This window comes from Etheostoma cragini, chromosome 3 (assembly GCF_013103735.1).
Source record: "Etheostoma cragini isolate CJK2018 chromosome 3, CSU_Ecrag_1.0, whole genome shotgun sequence".
NCBI classification, from domain to species: domain Eukaryota; kingdom Metazoa; phylum Chordata; class Actinopteri; order Perciformes; family Percidae; genus Etheostoma; species Etheostoma cragini.
The window spans coordinates 18,952,434-18,976,574 of NC_048409.1; the positions used below are offsets into that span (position 1 = coordinate 18,952,434).

Here is a 24,141-nt window from a genome sequence, read left to right on the forward strand (position 1 = left end):
GCTGCAATGAAACAAAGAGTGAAAAATTTAAAGGGGTCTGAATACTTTCCGTACCCACTGTATATATATATATATTTTTTTTTTTTCTTTTTTTTTTCTTGCTTACTCATTACATGGCGTTAGTAGTTTTAAGGAGTAAGAGTTGATATACATATTCAGGGGAGGGCAAGACCGGGTAGTATTTGTGATCTTAGGTGGTGTGCCGGTCTGGGCCAAAAGGCCAGGGCCGATTTTTGGTCGGAGTCCACCCCTGTCGGTCACTGTGGCTCAAGCAGAGAGGAGCTTTAACAAACTAAAGTTGATTAAGTAATACCTGAGGTCAACCATATCCCAGGAACGGCTAACTGGCCTTGCCATCATCAATATCAATCACTCAATAGGGGAGCAGATTTCATGCGATGACATAATTGATGATTTTGCATCAAGGAAGGCCAGAAAGGTCAGGTTTTAGTTTGTGTTTTCTGTTCTTAGTGCTATAGTGTAATAATTAGATTATCTTTAGTGCATTTACACATTTGTGGTATGAAGGATTTGTACTATTTCGAATATTTCTACTGTGTATTTTATTTGTATATTGTTCTTAATCATTTATATTATTTTGCTCTCTGCTCTAGTTGAATTTTTTATAATTGTATATATTTTTGGCACATTTATGTATATAGTGTATATTTAAATTGTGAGAGATTGAGCACCTTAAGAAGTGTGTTTTTAATTGCAATAGTTAAGTAACTGGATTTTCTTAAGTGTGTTTTCAAATGTTCTAATGGAAGACAAGAAAACAACACAAAAATCCCTGCCACCTTAGCTCATGTTAAATGCTGCCAAGCTAGGAACTCGGACGGACTCACAGCTTGTTATCACAACACACAGTGTCGCAGTGAAGGGGACAGGGAGCAAGTTGCACCCTGGTAGTTAAATCTATACAAGTCTATACTGCATACAGTTGTCACACCAAGGGGTTTGAATCCTTTCATGAGGCCCTTCTAAATCTACTCTCTCACACTCTTTCCTGCCTGTCTCCTTTCACCTGTCTGACTGATTGACTGATGCAAATGTTGTTTACCGAGCCTGAAAGTAAAGAAAATCGTTATCAATTGAATGAGCTCTCCACAGTGCATCAGAGTAATGGTGGAAGACTTAATGCATTTTTGTAATGGGCTCAGAAAATAGCCCAATGAACCTTTTGTTTTTGCTGTACTCTCAGAAATGCAAATAGCGGGTAAATAAATCCCCTGTAATCCAGTATTGTATCACTGTATTCAGATGTACAGCAATGCATCCGCCACCCCCATTTTTCCACACATGCACAGACCAAGTCGGCTCCCACACCACTGCTTTGCTGTGGTCAGAATTAAAATTTAAAGGATCTCTGCTCAGTCAAGCCTGCATCGGTTACCAGTAAACATCAAATTACATCAGTCGATGAGTCTTAAAAATGTGTCAATGCAGCAAAACATTCTCTATATACCTCAATAGAAAAGTAGAGTTGGAACTGCAGACTCTTCTGTAGGACGTGCTTTATGATACATGAACACATTTGTGTTTATAGGAATAAATAGTTAAACGCCCCACATAGGTCACATTAGGGTGTTTGTATTATGTGACATGTGCTGTAAGAAGCACACACACACACACACACACACACACACACACACACAAACTACTTCCACCTACAGTAAAACGCCAGAGCAGATGGTGTGTACAACCCTGAGTTCACCTCTTGAAATAAAAAGAAACAGAGCTCAATGGAGGAGGGAGTACAGACTCTTTATCTCATCCTGTACTGTCCATCCAAGAAAGAATTACTGTCAACAGGAGACAATGCAGCACTGAGTGATCCGCACACAGGTATTTTCTCTTGTTGTATCTGTCTCCTTTTATTTGTTCCATTGTTCCTATAGAGCTGTGGGCAGAAACTCTAGCCCATCATCTATTGTCATCATCCTCTGTCTACTGAACTTTTAATGGCAATCTGACAGGTAGAATGCACTGGCATATAGCATGGCATCCTATAGAGGAAGCTGTGTGAAAAGGAAAGCTTGCATGTGTGCATGCATGCATGCTTGCGTGTGTGGATACATATGAGGTTTCAATACAGCTTTAACACTGCTCCCACTCTTTCTGTGTATGTGTGGAGGGTCTGGCCCCTCCACACATACACTCCTGGATAGGAGAAAAACTCGGACTGGGTTTTTACATTTCCTTAAAACAATCACAATTGTCTTGTGCTCCGCTAAACTCGAGAAACAACGCCGATGGATCTGCAAATCTTTATCTTTAAAATCATTAAAGAACCAAGCAAGCCTGCCTTGTTGATGTTTCCCAAAACCAACAGAGTTTTGCAAGGCAAGGGGAGATCCAGCGGAGACGGATGTTAACGGTAAATTCATTGTCATCAATCCAAGACCCACACTATGTTTGGCTTCACCACAAATTTCTTGCTTTTCCAGGATATTAAAATTGTCTTTCCCTCCTTAGCTATGACGTACAACATAAAGTGGCAGTAGTATAAAAGTAGTGTTAGAACCGTTGCAATCATGTCTTTTTTTAATCAAGCAGACCTTTCAATGCACACAACAACAATCACACACGTCATAAATGAATCAATAGATCACAATGTGAGGTGTTATGAGATGGTCATCTCAGTCATGAGGCATTCATCTTAAAAAAAAAAAAGCTTAGTTTGAGCTGTGAAGGTTAATTTCATGAAGCCTGATCAGTTCTTCCCAGCAGTGCTGACACATCGGTATGGTTGGACACTGGCAGTTGGTCCTAAAGGTATAGAGACGCTAATCCAGTGTCTGCTATCATTCACCTAAACATATCAGGGATATTCTTTGTTATTATTATTATTATTTGTTATGTTTACCCACCGCCAGCACCATTCTGGCCGGTTGTTACCAACGCAGAGTGATGTGGCACTGAACCATGACCTGTACGCTGCGCACCTGTCTCCCAGCTCTCATTACTGGCCAAGCGCATCACAGTCCACTTACATTACATATTGTCTAGACTACTTTAGAGTCTAAGCAATATGTAATGCAAGTCCAGTCTCAAAACTGAGTTCAAGACAGTTTTATATTACCTTGAACAGTGTTAGAGTAGTCCTAGCCAGGTTTCAAGATAACATTTGTAATAATTGGATAAAATAAAAAATATTATTATACAGTGTACCACTAAGGTGCATGTTTAGATCATTGTAGAAGACATATTCCATGCTTCACTCTGTTAATATTTATGTTCCATATTCATTCATGTTCCTTCTACTGTGTTCTCTGCTGCCATGTTCAGCAAATAAGTAGTCAAGAACAATTTTCCATTTACAGCACATAAAACACATGCAGCAGTAGAATAACCGAATGTACCGTGAAAAGTCAATAATGTAACAAACACAATTAGCCTACTAAAGCAGAAGAAATCCAGATTAAGAACACTTAATTATGCCTCTGAAAGCTTAACTGACATCTACCACCATGGCCAGGCTGTGTTTAATTCAATTCAATTCAGTTTTATTTATATAGCGCTAAATCACAAGTTATCTCAATGCGCTTTTCCTAAAAAAGCAGGTCTAGACGGTACTCTGATGTAATTTACTGAAACCCATCAATTCCCACCAAGAGCAAGCACTAGGCGACAGAGGCAAGGAAGAGAGATCACTCACACGCAGCATCTTCCAAGGATTGTTTGTGGGCCAGGCCTTTTATCAAAGTTAAAAAAAAAAAAAAAAAAACGGAAATAGTTGATCACTTTAAATGGAGAGGAAAAAAAAGTTAATCTTTTCACTGTGGATTAAAACAGCAAAGCAATTTTGAATCACTAACCTATATTACCATATGCAGAGCGTGACAAGCACTCATTTTGGTGTGCAGCAGAGCTTTCATTTGTCATCAGCTACACATGTAAACACCCTGAAATGTACTCAGAGAAGCAAAAATATTGTCAGGTTAAGGGTTATAAAGTTTCTTTAATCAATCATATCAATGGAATCAAATACAGTAGTACTTAATACTCAGCGCTAGCTTCAGCCTGTAATCACTAAATCTTCTTTATGCACATGCACGCACGCACGCACGCTTGATTGAATGATTTTACAGTGAGCTGCAGAGGTTAAAAAGAAAGTAATGGCACCATATTTTATGTACGTTTCATAGCCTGAGGGCATGAGAGTCAAACACACAAGTCATTTGAGCAACAGCACTGCTGAGGTCAAATCAGACTCAGACACACACTACAGAGCTGTCTCACCATACCATAGGGAGAGGTGGAGGGACGAGAGTAAAAAAGAAAGAAAAAAAGCGTTTAGGTGTGTGGGTGCGCATCAGAGGCATCCTCTTCCATTCATGGCTTTTGATGGCATTAGAATTTGATTATTTGTGATCAAGACAGAACAAAAAAGGGAGAGAGAGGTTTAAAATTTGTGTGAGACAGACAGCCAGCATTATGTGAAAAAGTTTACTTTGGGTAAAAAGAAGAAAGGAGAGAAGCATTGTCTGCCATTAGACAGAGCACACAAAGAACTCACCAGGTAGTAGACCGCATTTATTCGTGAATCCTGTTATGTTTGCTTGTAACATCCAAAGTGAATGAGCAGCTTCTGTATGACTTACTGGTAAATCTGGAGACTGTGTAGCATAAGCTCACTAAAAACATACTTTAGGCTTGGCAGAAGGTGCTTTAGATGGTGCTGGCAGAGTGGCTTTATGAACTGTCACAATATGACCACAACAAAAGGCTCAAGAGTTGGGCTTTACGGCAGAAAAGGGAATTCTGTGACTTTCAGTAAGATAGTGGGTAATCAACCAGACTTAAAGCTGTTTTCTCATTCACATAAAATGATTATTTAAAGCACAAACATAACACGTCTCTGGGTCGGTTGGAAACATTGTTGAAATTGCCGTTAAGATACTAACAAATGAATTAAGTTGCATTCAAAATAACAAGTGTGTGGACAACTCCATTATAATGAAATTTTAAGCAGCACAATAAACAAATAATGAAGATAAAGCACCTGAGATGGAGTGAGCAAAAAAAGAAATATAGACAGAAACATCATTACAGCATGGCAGCACACACAAACGTGAAACTACACCTAAAAAACACATTTTAATCCAAACTACACCTAAAAACCAAATGTTATTCCACACTACAGCTCAAGAAACATACCCTACAGTCACTAAACCCCCTGCACATTACACACAGTCTTGACCCGGAAACACACACCTGTACTTCATGCCCGTGTGTTTCCCCGTTGACTCCTTGAGTGAAATGTGCCGTGGAGTGAAGGAGCCGAAGCTACGAGCGATGATGGCCACGGTGCGGAACTTTGCCCTGGCTTGGTTCACCACGTTGGGGCTGGTGGCACTCTTGCCGTGGTCCCCATTCCCCCTTTTTAGGTTATGGTCCGTGCAGGCGATGGACACCTGCATGGCTGCGCTTCGGTCAAGGGAGCAGAGCCCGAGAAACAGAGGAAAAGTATAGATGGGACGGAAGGAGTGGAGACGGAGACTGACAGAGGGAGACTGAAGTCTCAAAGAGCGTTTTGTTTTAACTCAATTGATTGAGCGTCTCGTCCTCTGTTACTCAAAGTTGGTTTTTAGGTTCTCCTACTTCTTTTGCAGTCTTTTCTAGGAGATGGATTAAGTCTTCATTTGCATCACTTTGTTCTGTGAGGCAACATAAAGCTGCAAAGCTTTTGCTCTGTTCTTTTTCAGTCACATCAAGTCGTCCATTCAAAGTCTTTACTTACTAGAAGAGAGGCAGTGGAACCGGTCAATCGTCAAAAAGATGAAAAGAACAAAAAGACTCCTCAGTTCTTTTAGGGATTCCCAAATTATTCCCCTGGTCTGTCGTTCTCCTGTGTAGTGCCTATGATGCCGAGCTCAGGGAATTTTCCAACAGGGTTTCAGCTGCAGATTCGCAAACAGAGGAGCTGGGGAGAGTGCCGAGGGATGGCAGAGAACGAAAGAGAGAAAGACGGAGATGCAACCCAGGCGCTTCTCTCTCCCTGGTCTGCCTGTGGTAAAAGAGGGAAAAGGCAATAGCATGTGAGAGAGAGAGAGAGAGAGAGAGAGAGAGAGAGAGAGAGAGAGAGAAGGAGGCGGGGGCAGAGAAGGGATAGGGAGACAGGACAGAGAGGAAGGAAGAAACAAGGGGGGGGGGGGTCACTCATCTCCTGCCAGTGTTTACCATCACACTTCTGCCATCAACACTTTTCCCATCTTGTAGCTTCTTATCCTCCTCCTCCTCCTCTCCTTAATTTTGCTCTCTTCAGCACTCCCATTCTCCTCCTGCCTGCCAATGTGAGTACGTGCCACTAACATGCGTGTGCCCCAGTTTCCCCCTTTCACTCTTCTCCCTTTCTACAGTATGTCTCCCTTGCTCTCTGATATTTGTTCTCCATCCGCTGTTTGAATGCTTCACTCTTTTTTCCTTCTCCCGGTTTATTTTTCTCCCTGTTTATTTTTCTCACCAGGGCTGCTACTTTGCTGACAGCCCACCTTCAGGGAACTGAGAGACAAGGAGCGCAACACACTCGCTCTCTCCCTCCCACTCTCTTTCTGCCTCGCTTTCTCTCCGTCTCACTCAGAGATCACACGCTTTTCTCACCTGTCATTTGTCTTGAAGGTTTCTTTCTCTCTTCCTTTCAATGATTTCCATGTAACAACGTTGTTACCCTTTATTCCCTCTCCACTCTACATACTGTTCTCTACATGGCATTCCTTTGTTTAATTTTTTTTATTTTAATGGACCAGTACACAAGTAAAAAATAGAAGTTGGTTCAGTGTCATTTAATCCTGCTGCTATAACTGAGCCACATTTTGGATCATTGCTTTAAAATTCACTATACATTTAATGACAGCATACATACTGTAATTTAAATGAATTATCCTTGTTTAGGTGCTGTCAGATTTTGTGCATTTTTCTACATGTGCACACATACAGTACATACACATTATGTCACAGCTACAGTATGTGCACGTCAGAAACATACAATTGCTGACACAAAATAGTAATTTCCCCCCAAATCTCCTCACACACTGTACATGCACCCCCTACAGGCAGCTACAAATCAAAGCTAACAAGAGGGTGGATGTACGAGATGGGGGGGTTGCAGAGCTTGGAATCGGCATAAGGAAAATGACCAAAAACAGCAGGCTGAGGCTTAACAGAGCGGACAGAGAATTAGTGTGTGTGTGTGTGTGTGTGTGTGAGACAGTTTCTAATGTCTGTATATTGGTTTGGTGTGTGGTTTTCTCCATTGTTAGCAATTTTACTGTACAAAACTAATGAATGTCTAGTGTAAACATGCATAAAAGAGGCGGTATAAAACACAACCTACAAGCAATGGAATGTGGTTGTAAATGTAATACTAACACCTGTGTATTCAATTCTTCTTTCAAAACTTGCATCTAATCTGGAAGTGGGAGGCACAGAGCCAAGGACAAGATATTGCTTCGTTAAAAAAATGTAATCCCTTGACACAGTTTGTTAGGTTAGTTTTTTGGACACAAAGCAGAAAGTCAGTACCAAACAAAGAATTGTTTACACAAACACACACACACACACACACACACACACACACACACACACACACACACACACACACACACACACACACACACACACACACACACACACACACACACACACACACACACACACACACACACACACACACACACACACACACACACACACACACACACACACACACACACACACACACACACACACACACACCCTATTTATTAGAAAGTAAGTGTTTTTTTATCAGAAAAAATATTATATATATTATTTACATTTACATACATACTTCTGCACTGTGGTCTAGACTGAAATGGTGCCCAGAGGATGAAGTCTAATGACTGATCTTTTGATTCTTTATCTAGCACCACCATCTTCTTTTGAGGTGGACATTTGTGGTTTTAGGTTAAATGTCTCCTAAACTAATGGAGAGCAGTGTTGTAGTTGAGCCACCAACTGTCGAATACAAGTCGAGTCTTCAGTCCCGAGTGTTCGAGTCAGAGTCCAAATCCAAGTCAATAAAGAAGAGTCTGAGTCGAGTCACAATTACCTGAATTTGAGTCAGAGTCAAGTATGGGCGTTTATTTACTGACTTTTTTTCTAAACAAAATTTAGCTGTGCTCTTTCCAGCATTGGATGCAAAATCGGTGTAGGGGAATCCTGATCCGAGGCACACATCTCTGCATTTTCCAAATGTGAAGTAGTAAGGAGCCTGCGAATCATGCACTACAGTTGCATATATCAATATAATTTCCTTTGTTACGAGAGTCATAAGAGTAAGCGTTGAGTGAGTGACATCAGTGAATGTGTTGTCGAGCAAGGAGAGCGAGCGGTAGCGATGTCTGACTGAGAATCGTATGTGTGGCTATGAGGAAAAAGTACGGGAAAAAAAAGGGATCCCAAAGACGATGTAAAGTGAGTTAACAGTTAACAGAACATCAGCCCTTGATATAACGTCTGCCCAGCTGCTTGTTGGCCAGTTATTAAGTCAGACTTATCCTTTATCCAACGTCTGAACTCTCAAATCCGATTTTATATATCCTATATCTCAAGCCCTCAGTCCGCAAGTCCAAGTCAAGACCGGAGAATAGAGACTTGAGTCCAGGACTCAAGCACTCTTTCACTGATGGATAGATTTCAATGCAATGTGATACACACATTAATGGTTGAACAATATATCAATTTCAATATAAGAGGCTAGATACAGTCTTCAATTTTGGTTTTATTATTTTTTTGGTTTTAAAGGCTGCATTACAGTAATGTAATTTTCTTACCAGACTTACTAGGTGTTCTATTATTTGCCTATACCCACTTAGTCATTATATTACCATTACTGATGATTATTTATTACAATTCTCAATGTGTAAATATTTTGTGAAAGCATGCCGATGCTTTGTTAATCTCTTGGATTTTTTTTTAACTTTACATGAGCAGCAACAGTTTGCTAATGCACAACCAACAACAATGTTCATCTGATTGTATGCAGTGATATTCTGTATGGATTGCGTTGTGTGTATTGTATACGTTCTCCTTTGTTAGTATAAAAAGGAGTAAGACAGCTTTTTTTTCATAACAAATTTCCACTCGTGCCCAATCCTTCCCACCCTGTTGAGAAGAAGTACACAACCTTGGATTATTTTCACACCTAATAGAAAAGCCATTCTTCAGCAGCTCATTCCAGATCGATCCACTACTCAGGGGAACAGCAGATTCCCAGCCATTTGGAATTGGAGCTGGTTTAAACCGTCTTGCCTCTAATGAAGAGCAGAACACTGCTCAGTAAAAAAGGCCTCTTGTTGCAAAGTGTCTTACTGCATGGGGCCTTGTATAAACGTTGTATACGCACATAAAGGTTTTCCTGCACACAGTTTTCTGGCTCTGTAACGTGGCAAATTCTAAGTGAAAATTGCCGAAACTCACCAAACATTAGAAAATAAAGTTTCTACTTCAGTTCCTTGCACACGTCTGTGAAAAAACATAATTATATCCGTTGATACTCCATAAAAGTTTGATCATTAATGTTGATAAAATTTCACATTTTTCACACTATTAACAGTTTACTATACTATCACTAAAATTGGCAGGATTCTTAACCTGTGTTAAACATGAAGATGGGAAATGAATGGAAAATCCCCTTAGAAAGTACTTGTCATCCTTTGTATTTCCAATAGATGAAATATCTATCGGCACAGAAATATGCAATAGTGTCTGTGAGTCTGTAGTTGCCGAGGCTCAGACATCCATGGCACATAGGAGGTAGGAATTTGACGTAATTTGGACTGACACTGCAATGCATGTTGTTCAGTAATGGGTGCGATTCTTGATTTCCACTTCGACATCAGACTTTTTTTTTTTTGCCCTGGTTTGGTACATTAACTGCACGTTCACCATCTGCCACTCAGGGGTTTTTCTTTTATTGCTTATCAAAGATGACAAACGTCCAAACACAACATGTTTTTCTTGCCTTCACCTCCGCGATCAGCACCTCAACCTCAGTCTGTGAAGTTTGTTTTCCATCTGCAGCGCTGTTCCGTTGTGATTGGACAAAGAATGATGTTGGGGAGCATTTATAGTCATTACCATATTAATTGATTGGGTGAGGCAAGGTTCGGTCGGCGGTTCGTTTACGTGTGCTCAATTTCACGTTACTAGTCTAAGGTGAGCAGGACCTGGCGTACGCCCAATTTTATACACGTGAGTAATTATGTGTGGAGGTACTTTTCAAGTTATGGCCGTCCGCCATATTCTTCAATTTATCGCACCGTTGTGACAAAAAGAGAGCTGAGCCAGGAGGCTAAAGTTCACAATCTACCTGCTCCTTCGCGTCAAGCCATTTGAGGTGGTTTGGGCATTTGTAAGGATGCCTCCTGGGTGTCTCCCTAGAGAGGTGTTCCAGGCGCGGAAGACCGGGGACTAGGTGGAGGGATTATATCTCCAACCTGGCCTGGGAACGCCTTGGGAGGTTTGATGCTGTAGAACAAACAAAATTGCATAGTGTGCAAAATAAGAGGAGAACAGACTTGGTTTGCAAGTCGGGCAAAAACAACATGACCCTTATTGAGGTTGCAGTCTGTTTTATAACAGTTCAAGAACTTATTTTAATCTTCAAACTTTCAGAGGGGCACCCCTTGGAGAGTTGGTACCTTAATAGGATTCTCCAGGTGTTAGAAGTAGGTTAGAAGCACTGTTTTTCTGTAACATTTGCAGAAAAATATTAGACTCAGATGAGGATGTGTAGTGTACACAAACGTTTCCATGTCGGCCCGTGGTACCTACCCAAGGCTAAAAAAGGGGATGATTCAAAGACCCGTGGAGCTAATGGGAATTAAAAGTCTGCTTTCTGAAGGACCGTTTAAACCACAAAAATTATGAATTCTCTAAATACTTCTGTAGTTGCAACATAGAATACAACTTCACCCGCTCCAAAACAATTTAATATTATTCCTGACCAGTACATTTAGTACTGTGAGTGCTGTTTATCTGGATAACAGGCAGCAGATTTTATTTAACTTTTGCTCAACAGATGAATGTTTTTTGTGACTATTGATTAAAGGTGAAGGGACGCAGAATTTGTAAAAAAAAACACAATGTATTGGCAATTACAATTTTTCTAAATCTACGTCTACATCTACCGTTGTGTGTGTCAGGGTGGCGTTGGTATGTCTGTGTGCCTGTGTGTGTTAGTTTGTGACGCATTGAAGCAGCACAGGGTTTACATGCTGAAGTGGAGTCTAATGTCGGCGGTCTCGACATTTTTCACTGTGAAAAAGATGCAAGTGCAGTATACAATACTTGCAAGATTAAAGTAATGCGAGGAGGACGGCGTGTATAATCTTTCAACACAACAAATTATATCGTTCATATAAATAACCACCATCGGGGTCGACTTCCGGGTCATGCTAGAGTTTACTGCTTTAGTCTTTTGCTAACGGTTTTAATCTAAAAACCCTGAAAACACTGTAGATAACCGTAAATTGAGAATTAGCAAACATGAGCAAAAACAGGGTTAACCCAAAAGGCAAGAAACCACAACCTACCTATGAATGAAGACATGGAAGAATTGTTACAACAAATCACTTGGTGAAGCAACTCTCCCACCCCCAAATAAATACCATTGCAAAAGCTAGCATACACAATGCATAGGAATTATATAAATATATATATATGCTACAAAATAATAAACCCACCATTACATTATCTTAATGCAGTGTAACTGTAGCATGTAAATAATGCACCTAAAATCCAAACGTGAAAAAAAGGCGTTCAACAATCGCCATTATAAAAGCAACCTAGCTAACAGGTGAAGAACACAAACAACAAAATCACTAGCTAACTTAGTTTAAATTTGACAGAACTATTGACCAATACTTCAACAGGCTTACATGAACTGACAACATAAGTTATACGACTTACAGTTCTCAAGGGCGCACACACACAATCTCAACTGATTATCCTCCGGGCAGCTAGTCTCTTTTTCTTTTCTCTCACTTTGACATGCACTCACAATCACACCTGATAGACGACCTTTTGTACAAAACTAAAGTAACGAGCCAATTTTACAAAACGTAAGAAGTAGAAAGTACCGATATTTGTGTTAAAATGTATGGAGTAAAAGTAAAAAGTTGCCACAAAATTAAATAGCAAAGTAAAGTAAAAATATCTGAAAAATCTACTTAAGTACCGTAACAAAGTATTTGTACTTTATTACTTCCCATCTCTGTAAATAAGGCACCGGAATCCACGTTGAATATAATTTACAAGATGAACTGGAAGTTAAACTTAAATAGTGTGCCTACGATCCAGATTTTAAACCCAGCCAAATGGATGATAGATTTAAAACCTTCATAATCGAAAGGTATCACAACATTCTACTCCATAACAGATATAGGAAAACGATTCTATGCCTATACTCAAAGAATCTGGAGTTACAATACATAACTATTGTTCTATTTCATATTGGCTTTGCCCTCTAAGGGCCACGCTATTGGATTAGGGCGAAGCTGATGTAGTCCATGCCACCTGCGACACAGGGCCCACAAGCAGAACATAGACTAAATTTCTCCCGATGTTCTTCGCAGGGCTTGTGTCATATAGTCATCATTCTGACAAAAACCTGCCATATTAATGACTTGGCCTAGGTGGAATACGAGGCTCAGTCATAATAGCAGTAATGCATGATTAGTGGAAAAAAGTGCATGATTGACACTTTTTATGATACGACTGGCTTTCTCTGAGCCCCTCTGTGAGCAGGGGGAGGGTGGAGAGATTACACGCAAAACACATGCAACAGCGTGACATTATTATAGGTGTGCATGTGACACAGTTTGACAATGTATGGAAAAACCCTGCGTCCCACCTTGCACCCAACAGGAGAGGTGAGGACAGCAGAAACACACATGTAACGGCACCTTATACCATGATATTGGGCGTGCGTAAGATAGATAAGTATGGGGCATCTGCTTTCCTTCCCGCACAGTACCGGGGGGGTGGGGATGGTGAGCAGAGTGCGTTTATTTGTCACGGAGTGTGGACAGGACCGTGGGGGGGCTCCGTCCCCTCAGCGTCATAAGCTTGAAGGAGGTATTTTTCTGTAAGGTGGCTGCGCTCCTGTCCCCAGGATGGCAAAACTGACAGCGCACATAGTCGCTCACTCTCTTGGCTGTCGTTATAGCAAGTAGAAGTGCCGTTTTAGTGACGGCATCCTGAGAGACGCTTGTGTCAGGGGCTCAAAAGGAGGCTTCCCCGGAGCTCGGCGCACCAGAGTTAGGTCCCATTCCGTGTTAAGAGAGAGCGCACAGCTAGTTTCCGTTGCCTGATAACAGTAAAATTCATTCTCCTCTGAAACTTACACTTCTTGTATGTTGTGAATCTGCATCTTGGACACTTAATTTTAAAAATTTAAATTTTAATAATGATAATTTTCATTCCAATGTATCTCTACATTTGAAAGTGGGTAAACTGGCTTGGTTTAATCTTTAGCAATGGCAAAAGAGCAAAATAACAATTCACCACAAAACATCCCAACTCAGGTTGGCATTAAAGCCAAAGCTTCCATTATCCAGTGGCTGAGCACTGAGATGTGTCAAAGTGGAAAGATGCCAGACCTTCTGCAGCTGCCACCTCCACAAAAACTATAAACTAAAAGAATTAAGCCACATCTCCTCCAGACTGAACGGAGCTTATGTAACAGAGTGCTCAATAATTACTACAGTACATGACTCGACTTAATTATTGTCCAAATAAGGAGTCCAATTTGCTTGTAGTGCTCTGGTAAAGATGAGCCAAAAACATGCCACTTAACAAGGCCTTAACAACACAGAAATTTGTATACATATTCATCCCTCTTTCGAGTAATACACTGAATTGTACTTTTGATAGACAGTACTTTACCGAGATAGACACGCAGACGCACATCCCTCATTCTGTCAGAAAATCTGTAAAGTATATGACAATAAGAATGTGAACATGTGCTGTCAACAGACAGCTTAATTGCATAAGTTCCTCTTGTTACTCTCTGTATCACCCACTCACTGAAACCCACACACCCACACAAACATCCACCCATCTCCCCAGAGGGTCATAATCCCGAGTGTATCCATTTGATAGGCATTGTCATTGTTCTCAAAGGATCATTAGCTTACAGCTACTTATTAAGACAGCTGGTGAAGACAAGAAGGGTCAAAGAGTCATGACATTCTATATATAGCTAACAACCAGTCATCTCCCCATGCTGTACTGAGGACAGTCTTACAGTAGATTGTGGTCAAAACATAACACATTGCAATACAGTAAATTCAACTTTAGTTAACACATCTGTACATTGTTACTTGAATGACTAGATTTCCTAATGTTAGTCTTTGAAAAATCATTACATATTCTATAATCATTAACAGTACCTTGATTAAACACTTCAGCATGTAAAAGAGTAAAATTAGCTGGGTTGTTACAATGCAAATTGTATGCTCTGCTATGCAACTGTATGGTACAATGCCCATGCAATAGATACTTGGTGACAATCAAAAGTAGCATATTGCTGTTACAGTGTCAACTCCACAGCATGTTACTGGACGACAACCAGTACAATAAAACTACAGCATAGACAATTGGCACAACCAACTTCATGCAGACTTACTAATTGATTAGACATAACTTGTTTCACCATTATTTCCTAAAAACACAAACTTACTGAAACAGTAATATCAGTCTGCACATGTACATCATTTGACATTAATCTGTGGCATATGCGCCCTTACAGATGCATTAACATGCATGTTATACATGCATATACACTTTTTTTTATTTAGATCCCACAGGTTGATCACCATGGTAATATATGTGCATAGAGCAATATGAGCCACTGGCACCATATGTCTGGACTGAAATGTTTTGCAAGCACAATTGGACCTTATTATGAAGTGCCTGCGAGCAAGGCACTATGCTCTCATACTTCTCCAGGAGAGCTTTAGCAGTGCTGTGTTTGTGCTGAGAGTTGGATCTCACCTCGTGTGTATGTGTGTGCATGTGTCTGGGTTAACACTTCCTCCCACTGCAGCTCAAGTCATTGCTGTATCATCCAGGGTCACTGCTGTAAATATATGTGTTCTAAAGAAACAATTTAAAAGAAGAAATAAAATCTGTTCTTCTGTCCGTCTTTGCGTTTGCTGAATCTAAAACTGTTACACTGCAGATAAGAGAAACACAAACACCCCTAGTTCCGTTTAATAATCCTTTTTCAAAATCTTAAATCCTATAATGAACGTTCCTGAAATTCAGTTTATGTATGAGAGCAAAGTTGTAAAGCATAACGTCTCTGAAACTTTTGTCATTCTACCTAAATGCATGACATAAGGTTAATCTCAATCTTGCACATACAGTACTCCTACACTACCTGCACCACAATTAGCTATTTGTTGCAGAGAGCAGAATTGCTGGCTCTTAAGAGTCTTCAGATATGGACACTTGATAGTGAAGAGTGTTAACAACGAGAGAAAATCGTCATCTCAGTAATATCATTACTATGGAAACAGTAAGAAGGCGCTATGTGTGTGTGGGGGGGGGGAAAGCAGCAATAAAATAACACCAGGCAAGAATAAAGATGCTGGCAACCAGGCCGCATCTGGAGAAATGAAGGAGACATGTTTGCCGGTAACCTTGGAGAAGAGTTTACAGTAAGTAGTGTAATGAAAAAAGGACGCCAAAGACACTTTGCTCTGCCATAGCATGACTCCAATACAACTCCAAAGGGGATGTTTTATAGCAACACGTTCTTACTCCTAGCACGTCAAGAAGCAACACTTGGTCAGATGCCTTTGCCTGTTCTTTGACGGTTAAAAAAAAGTCTCCTAGCATCTAGAAATTTGGCATCATATTTAAACACACTGGGTCAGGACTTTTGGTATCACTATTGAACGGTCGGGGTTGGGCCGTACGTTTAACTGAAATGCAGCAACAAGAACGAGATAGGTGGGTTTAGGAAAAGATCGTGGGTAGGGCTGCCAAATGTACTTTTCAGTGACACACGGGACAAGAACATGACACAAGCACCAGCCTCTTGGGTAAACCCCAACAATCCAACACCCCAACCAACCTCCTACGCAGATCGGTTTTTCATACAACTCTTTATAATTGTCGCTCTCAATACTAGACCATCCTACAGCGTCGTGGTCGAGCTGCCCCATTCATTCAACACAGATCATCTATGATACAGACGCTACACGGTTATTTTTGGGTCGTATCTGACGCTGAGATTCACTGACAGAGCGTCAGTATTTTACAAGTTGGGAGTGAGAACGGGTTGTTTTTAAAGAATCCCATGCTAAAATGTTTATCAAAAGCCTATCAATTTCTCTTAAACAGTCTTAAAATAATTTTTAACATACAATTAAGATAACAATGTCAGTATTGTGGAACAACAAATAAAAGGAAGATAAAAGAATCTATTCAGAATTTTTAACAGTACCTTAATTTCCTCTTTGTTTTAACTGGAATCAAATTATAAGATTAATCCCACAAAAAAAAGTCCTTTGACAATACTGAGAAAAATACCGTACCACAAGACAGCAGCACTCATGCATAGCCAACATCAAGAAAACCCAATGCCAACCTGCCCTTGATTTTAGTTTTTAAATGGTTTTTATGACCTTCATGCCACTTCTCAACACACACTCTCTGACACATTTCCACTGCAGTTCTACTGCAGTTTTGTTTCTGCTGCAGGGAAAAACGGTTGGTTTGTGTGGAAGGTGCCTGTGTGAGTGTGTGTGTTTAGCAAAAAAATGAGTCTGACATTTGAATAATTTGTGAAACATTCGTACTTAAAGCTTTAGTGAGTAACTATTTGATATCAATGATTACATTCAAGCCACTGCCGAATGAGTCGCTACAACAGCTCCACAACTCTGTCAGTATGGCAGTATGTTCAGAAGATTGTGTCATCTGTGACTTTCCTGCGCAGAAGCTTTAGTGAAGATAATTACCTCTTCTGAAGAGTCCATCATGTTTTTTATCCTCCCTGTTCCCTTTGCATACATAGCAACTGCATGGAGGAAGGGTGGGGGCTCGTGCACGGTCATGCAGGACTGTATCATGTGGACGTGCTGACAGTGTTGTCATTACTTAGAATTCCTCATGGCGGGAAAGAGAAACTATTAGTATGTACTATAGCTTTAAATACACAAGTAATTGTGTTCTTAAAATCATATATATACACACAATGGGGAGAACAAATATTTAATACACTGCTGATTTTGCAGGTTTTCCTACTTAGGAAGCATGTAGAGGTCTGTAATTTTTATCATAGGTACACTCCCACTGTGAGAGACAGAATGTAAAACAAAAATCCAGAAAATGTCATGTTTGATTTTAAATAATTAATTATCATTTTATTGCATGACATAAGTATTTGATACATCAGAAAAGCAGAACTTAATATTTGGTACAGAAACCTTTGCTTGCAATTACAGAGATCATGTTTCCTGTAGTTCTTGAGCAGGTTTTCACACACTGCAGCAGGATTTTAGCCCACTCCTCTATACAGACTTTCTCCAGCTCCTTCAGGTCCCTGGGCAACACGGACTTCCAGCTCCCTCCAAAGATTTTCTATTGGGTCCAGGTCTGGAGGCTGGCTAGGGCACTCCAGGAACTTGAGATGCTTCTTAAGGAGCCACTGCTTAGTTGTCCTGGCTGTGTTTCGGGTAGTTGTCATGCTGGAAGACCCAGCCACGACCCATCTTCAATGCTCTAACTGAGGGAGGGAGGTTGTTGGCCAAGATCTCGATACACGGCCCCATCCATCCTCCCCTCAATACCGTGCAGTCGTCCTGTCCCCTTTGAATAAAAGCATCCCCAAAGAATGACGTTTCCAGGTCTATGCTTCAAGGTTGGGATGTCGTTCTTGGGGTCGCACTCATCCTTCTTCTTTGTCCAAATAAGGAGAGTGGAGTTTCGACCAAAAAGCTCTATTTTTGTGTCATCTTCCATTTCTCCTTTGGATCATCCAGATGGTCATTGGCATTCTTCAGACCAAGCTTAGGTCCCAGCTCTCTTCAGGTCATTGGCCAGGTCCTGCCATGTAGTTCTGGGCTGATCCCTCACCCTACTCACAATCATTGATGCCCCACGATGTGAGATCTTGCATGGAGCAAGACCGAGGGAGACTGACCGTCATCTTGAACTTCTTCCATTTTCTAATAATTGAGCCAATTGTCCTGTAGCCCCCCTCCCCCCAGCTTTGTGCAGGTCTACAATCTTATCTATAGCTGTGTATCCCTGATGTCCTTCCACAGCTCTCTGGTCTTGGCCATTGTAGAGAGTTTGGATTACGTCTCTTAAAGTTGAAGTGTACCTATGATAAAAATTACAGACCTATACATGCTGTGTACGAGAGGACAACCTGCAAAATTGGCAGTATATCAACTACTTGTTGTCACCACTGTGTGTGTGTGTGTGTGTACACTTGTGTACGTATGTAAAGATAGATAGATAAATAGATGGATAGATAGATGGATACTGCATGATCTCATTCTAACAAGGCAACCTTTTTAAACCACAGTTTATAAAGTATCTACTGTATTGGAAGCAGAAGCTGATCAAAAGGATAACCCTCATATAGAAATCCATCTCATCCCACTTTGTAAAGGATGATCATTTGCAAAATTACTTAAACCATAAAAGTGTTGAAACTAAACCAAAAGATAATGGGAAGGTAAAGCAGTCAAATGAACAACATATTTTTGTATGTATGTTCTTATACCCTGCCAAACCACTCGGTTATTCTCATAAGTGCTAGACTGTGGCTGCGTTCATCATTAAAGTGAGACAATGTTATGTTATAGGTCTTTGCCTAAAAAAACACAGATTGGGAAGTCACACTAAGATTGAAGTCCAACCTTGAAAAGGAAGAACTACAAATTATGATGTTCAACACAAAAATTTGGCAACTGGGGAACTCGTCTCCATGTTTTGACATCCACCATATTATTCCAAGAAATCCAAAATTTGGCAAAAGCTTCTTAACAGGTTAATCTAGCAAAAAAATGGAAAGAGAGAAACAGCTGTGTGAATTGATTTATGTGTGCATGTGTGAGCACTAGTGTGCAATGATGTACAAATAAGTGATTTCCCATCACCCGTGTGTGCTGACAGGAAATTCCTGCACCACATCTTAAATCATTACTATATCATCTGTGCAACAAACAACTCATTCAGCTAGACTTATTGACTGTTTCTGACTGAAACAGGTGAGACGGTTTTCATCAGTATCTGATCCTACAGGGGGAGATTAAATTATTTTATATAGCCTTGTGTAACAATGAAACACCACAAAGACTTAGCATCAAGTAAACTAGCAATAAAACATATCAACGATATAACTGTACTGTAAGACATTACATGCTGACTGCTCTGTTATGGAGGGAGGTTGGGCAAGGCCAACCTTAAAGCACATTTTATACACAAGAGTTAAAAAAGGTAAGAAACAAAGAGCCATTTACAACTGTCCCAAGCACAAAGGAGAGTGTAAACACCAACCATCAGGGTGCAAAATGAGCTGCTTTGTCCATCAGCCAAATGTGCGGCTGAACAAACAAGTGAATGTTTAAATTTTACCAATCACATGACCATCGTTTGTTTTGGCTGGTGAGTGAAGCAGATCTACCAGCCACTTGCATATTTTCCTAGCATTTGGCTGGTAGATGTCGCTAATTTTGTACTCTGCCAACTATCCAGTAGTCTACATCCACAACATTCCACTTCTGGGATTGCTCCGGTGCACTAGGGAATTCCACCAGATGCATGTCTTTTCACCAATGTCCATTTCCTTCCACTTTGTTTTTGTTGGAATTTTAAACTCCAGTAGCTTTATGAGGATATGGTTAACCTTTTCTCAGCTTGCTGCATGGTACATTGAGACAGCTAGCTAGACTATCTGTCCAATCTGGGTTTTCGTTTGCATGACCAAAACAAGTTCCTTTCCGAGGCTATGATGCAGCGACAACGTGGCCCAGTCCAGAGCTTAGCACCGCCCATGACGGCTGTGCTTGGTTTAAAGAAATGCCATTTAAACCGAGGACGTTTTTCTCCCATCCCAGAATGCTGTGGGGACTAGCCAGACCTGGCAAAGTGAGACTAACTGTTCAGTGATACTCATCATTGAAAGGCAACATGAAAAGAAATGTTTTGATGCTGCTTTTAAAAGAAGTGAAACATCTAAAATCCTCAGGAAGGCTATTCCAGCAACTAGGAGTATAACAACTGAAGGCAACTTTCCTGGATTTTGAATTGACCCACAGAACAGCAAAAAAGCCAGTGCTAGATGACCTGAGAGGTCTGGGTTATGGCTTTTAAGCATGTTGTGATTTAAGCGTATATTTAAGCCAGTATGTATAGGTGTAGTGTGCTTTCTTTCTTTGCCATGACTCTAAGGAACTGCAAACACCCCAGTGAAGTATTCAGAATTATTTAATGTGAAAGTGGGAGTTATGTAGAATACTCTTTACAAGCAAAAGTCCTGAATTAAAAAATATACTTAAATTACATGTATTAGCATTAAAATATACTTGAAAGTACCCAAATTAAAAGTATTCACTATGCAGAATAGGGCTGTGAATAATAATAATTTCTCCAATTAAAATGTTTGAGTGACTGATAACAATCCCTAAAATCAATAAATCCCCCAAATGGATTTTTTAATAAGTTAATTGTTAATGTTAAACAATAACCTGGTGCATTATGACAACTTTTTGAGAATCTCTATACCCGAGCAAAATTGGTATTGATAACTTAAATTTGCCTTTCCAAATAGAAATTGAATAGGACCTCATGAATCGGAATCAGATAAGACAGCATTACACAGTCCTAATGCAGAATGACCCATTAAAGAATAATATAAATCATATTATTGGATATAAAAGCTTCAAAATGCGTCCAAGGCGATCAGATCAAAACAACCAAAAAGACGCATTGTGCTCTAATCACTTAAACCACTTGCCGCATTTGACCACGTCTTTTTAGTGTAACCGGTAATGCCTCCCCAACAGGAACGTAACAGAAAATACATAATCAGTGCAGGATGTGGTAGTTGTAGTTTTGGTGACAGCGCACCAACGCTCTGTAATTCTCCCATTTTATGACGAGTTGGACAAAGTGTTGCGTGACCGACCGTCACTCTGCCCCATGGAAGGACATTTGTTGGATTTCGCTGACGCTACAGCTCTATATATAAATATATATAGAGCTGTATCAACACAACCACTAAGGTGACTAGCAAGAGTGTGGACGAGGAAGTGACTTAGGCAGTAAGGACATCTGATGGACACAAGAGGTCAGCCAAAGATGCATTATAGACACAGGTGTAAACGGTGATGAGTCTCGGCTGTCCACTTGTGTACGGATTACCAAAACACATTTTAAAACCAAGTGTAAACAGGCCCGTTAATATGTAATGGTGGAGCACATTTTAACTCTTAGGTAGCTTGATTTATAATAATGTCTCTTGAAATATTCGTTGATTGTTAATATTTTGTATAAATCTCAATTCATCAAAAGGCTCTAATGCAGTATTTTAAGTCATCACAAAGCTAATCTTGTAACACTGTTGTATTAAATTAAATATTGAAACAGGACTGCAGTGAATGGCCACATGTCACTGCGTCTTTGCTGCACTGGAGCCATTAAAACACTGATAACTGAATTTATAGATATGGACTTCTGCAGCTACTTGTCCACTATTTGCACAAAATGCTTAGAGATTATTGTTGTGCATCTTTTGGCACTGTGCTTCCCTGCAGTAATTGCAGTGTTTAAACAGTGGCATATACTGCAGTAAAGTCCACAGACAGAGTGTGTGTGTGTGTGTGTCTGGGTCCACACTACCCCTTTTAGTTGTTATTATGATGGCAATCTCTCATATCCCACTCTTTGTCCCCTGATCTCTCATCGTTTCTCTCTAAAGGCCTTGGAGAACACAATATATTACCTTTTCTTACACTGCACACGAGAACATGCATCTAGAGTCTCACACTCACAAGCTCCATTTTTTTCTATTACAATCTGTGAACACACACACACACACACACAAAGTGCTGATCCAAGGTAGTATAAACTTTGCCTGCGTCAGTATGTCAGCCTAATGCTGTAAAGCAGAGATAAATGGAGACACTAAAAACTGAGTGTCCATTCTAAGCATGACTGTGCAAAAACGTAGAGGGAGGCATATTACTAATGGCATTACCAAGGGAGTGAGAAGACAAAGAAAGATTGAACGTTAGAGAAAAATTTAGGAAGGGAGAAGGAAAATTAAATAAACATGCTGAAATTAGTTAAAATAGCGGTAAAAGAAAAAACTAAAAGAAAATTGTTTTTAGTGGAAGAGGAAAAGGTGGTGTCAAGGTCTTTTTCTTTTACTGTGGATTTTGCCATCAGCAGTGGTTGCCAGTCTTACTGATTCCACCACTGCAGCACATCTTAAAGCAATACAGTATTTCAATTTGGTCACACATTTTCCCTTCTCTTGGCAATACATACAGGACCTCTGTAGCTCACGAGCAATTGACTTTAAGCTGCCCTGATTCACTGCCATCAGCGGGGGAACAGGCTTTAATTTTTAAAAGGAATAAATAAATGCAATGAAGAAATAGTTCCCTGCTAATATCAAACTGTGCACACAGTTGGGTATAATGGTATTTGTGTGAAAGTGTAACATGAGCTTTGTCAAAATAACACAAAGGGAGTGATGTTAAATCTACTGTTGACAAGTGTTATTTCTCACACACACACACACACACACACACACACACACACACACACACACACACCAAAGCACACTAGTATTCCCAGGCTTTCATGTCCACTGTCACAATGACAGTAGGTCCACGGCTCCCCCTAGTGATGAATCCACCAACCAGCACTATAAAACAAATTACAGGACATCTTTCCGGCTTTCTATTCTGATGTCTCTCTGTGTCTCCCAAGACTCTCATTTTGTATCTCCTCTCTGTAACTAACCCACTGCACCTCACTCACTCCCCCACCCACCCCCATGTACCACATAACTGTTAAACAGGTTTTAAAAGTGTCTCAATTTTGCCTCTAGGGGTTCTTCACACACCCACGCTCTTACCCCTCATGTGCAACTGCATCATCAATACAAATTTGGCATTTAACTGCTGCTTTTATCTTGAAAGATCTATTAGTGGGGGAGCGGAAAAAAATTCAGTCTCATATCTTATCCTTGTTACAAGCGTAGTTATTATTGAGTCCCCTGAGGTGATTTTAAATCAAGTAACGTGAATGTGTTCTCAGACCACTATCATTAGGAGTTGTGGTACTTTGGCTATGGTCTGACTTGGCAACAACTACAGAGTCACCTTGAACATCAGTTAATGAACTTAAAGTAAAGGATGAACGTGTTAAAGTTAAAGCTGGCTTAAATCCTTTTTTATTATATAAAGCAGTGTGAGCAAGTAAGATGAAGCTCCACTGGGATGTTATCCTCAGGCGAACTCAGTGAGACCCAAGGAGAGCGCTCTTAAATAACAACGTATCAGCTCTCATCAATAATGAACAAATACCAAGAGAGGGGATGAGCAAGGCAGCAATACTTAAAGACCAGAATGGCGAGAAACAAAGTCTGATAAATGGATCATTTATGTCTTAGTAGAAGATGTTTTGTCCTTATTTGTACAGCCTGTTTCCAGTAAACAAAAAGTTTACATGTTAAAAAAAAAGTAAAAGCGATACAGCAAAAAAGAAAAGGGAAAATACAAATCAACAGGCTAAAGCGCATACTTCAAAACCTCCTGACAATGTCATTCAATTTATCTTTACTTGCCAATGCCCATATCTGTCTCATTTTTCTCAGATATAATAAAGCAGAACAGGTTTTATTTTTATTTTCAAAATAGCCAGCTGAGCATGGTGATCCACAGTGATTGTGTCACTCTCCTAATGAGCATGTCAATAGAACAAAATGATGCCCTATTGATTCACTTGGCTAGTGCTGACACAAGTGAAAATGCATGTGTACGTATGTGGTTGTGGTTGCAGAGACTTCCAGGCCTGGTTTTAACTTTTAGTTCAGCATTGCGGTCTTGCAGATTTCCTCAGCTGTAGAGTTGCTTT

At 40.2% G+C, this 24,141-nt stretch overlaps 1 protein-coding gene across 3 annotated transcripts in view; it reads right to left on the bottom strand.

Moving 5' to 3' along the window:
- kcnab1a (potassium voltage-gated channel, shaker-related subfamily, beta member 1 a) overlaps nucleotides 1-24,141 on the bottom strand; it is an 88,443-nt gene that overhangs the window by 49,249 nt on the left and 15,053 nt on the right. The window contains exon 1 of one of the 3 annotated variants that reach the window (XM_034867073.1): nucleotides 5,221-5,653. The exons of the other annotated variants lie outside the window; for them this stretch is intronic. Coding sequence (XP_034722964.1) covers nucleotides 5,221-5,426 — 206 coding nt within the window. The 5' untranslated portion in view covers nucleotides 5,427-5,653. Of the gene's footprint in view, nucleotides 1-5,220; nucleotides 5,654-24,141 lie in introns of those variants that run through there. 3 annotated transcript variants of the gene reach the window in all.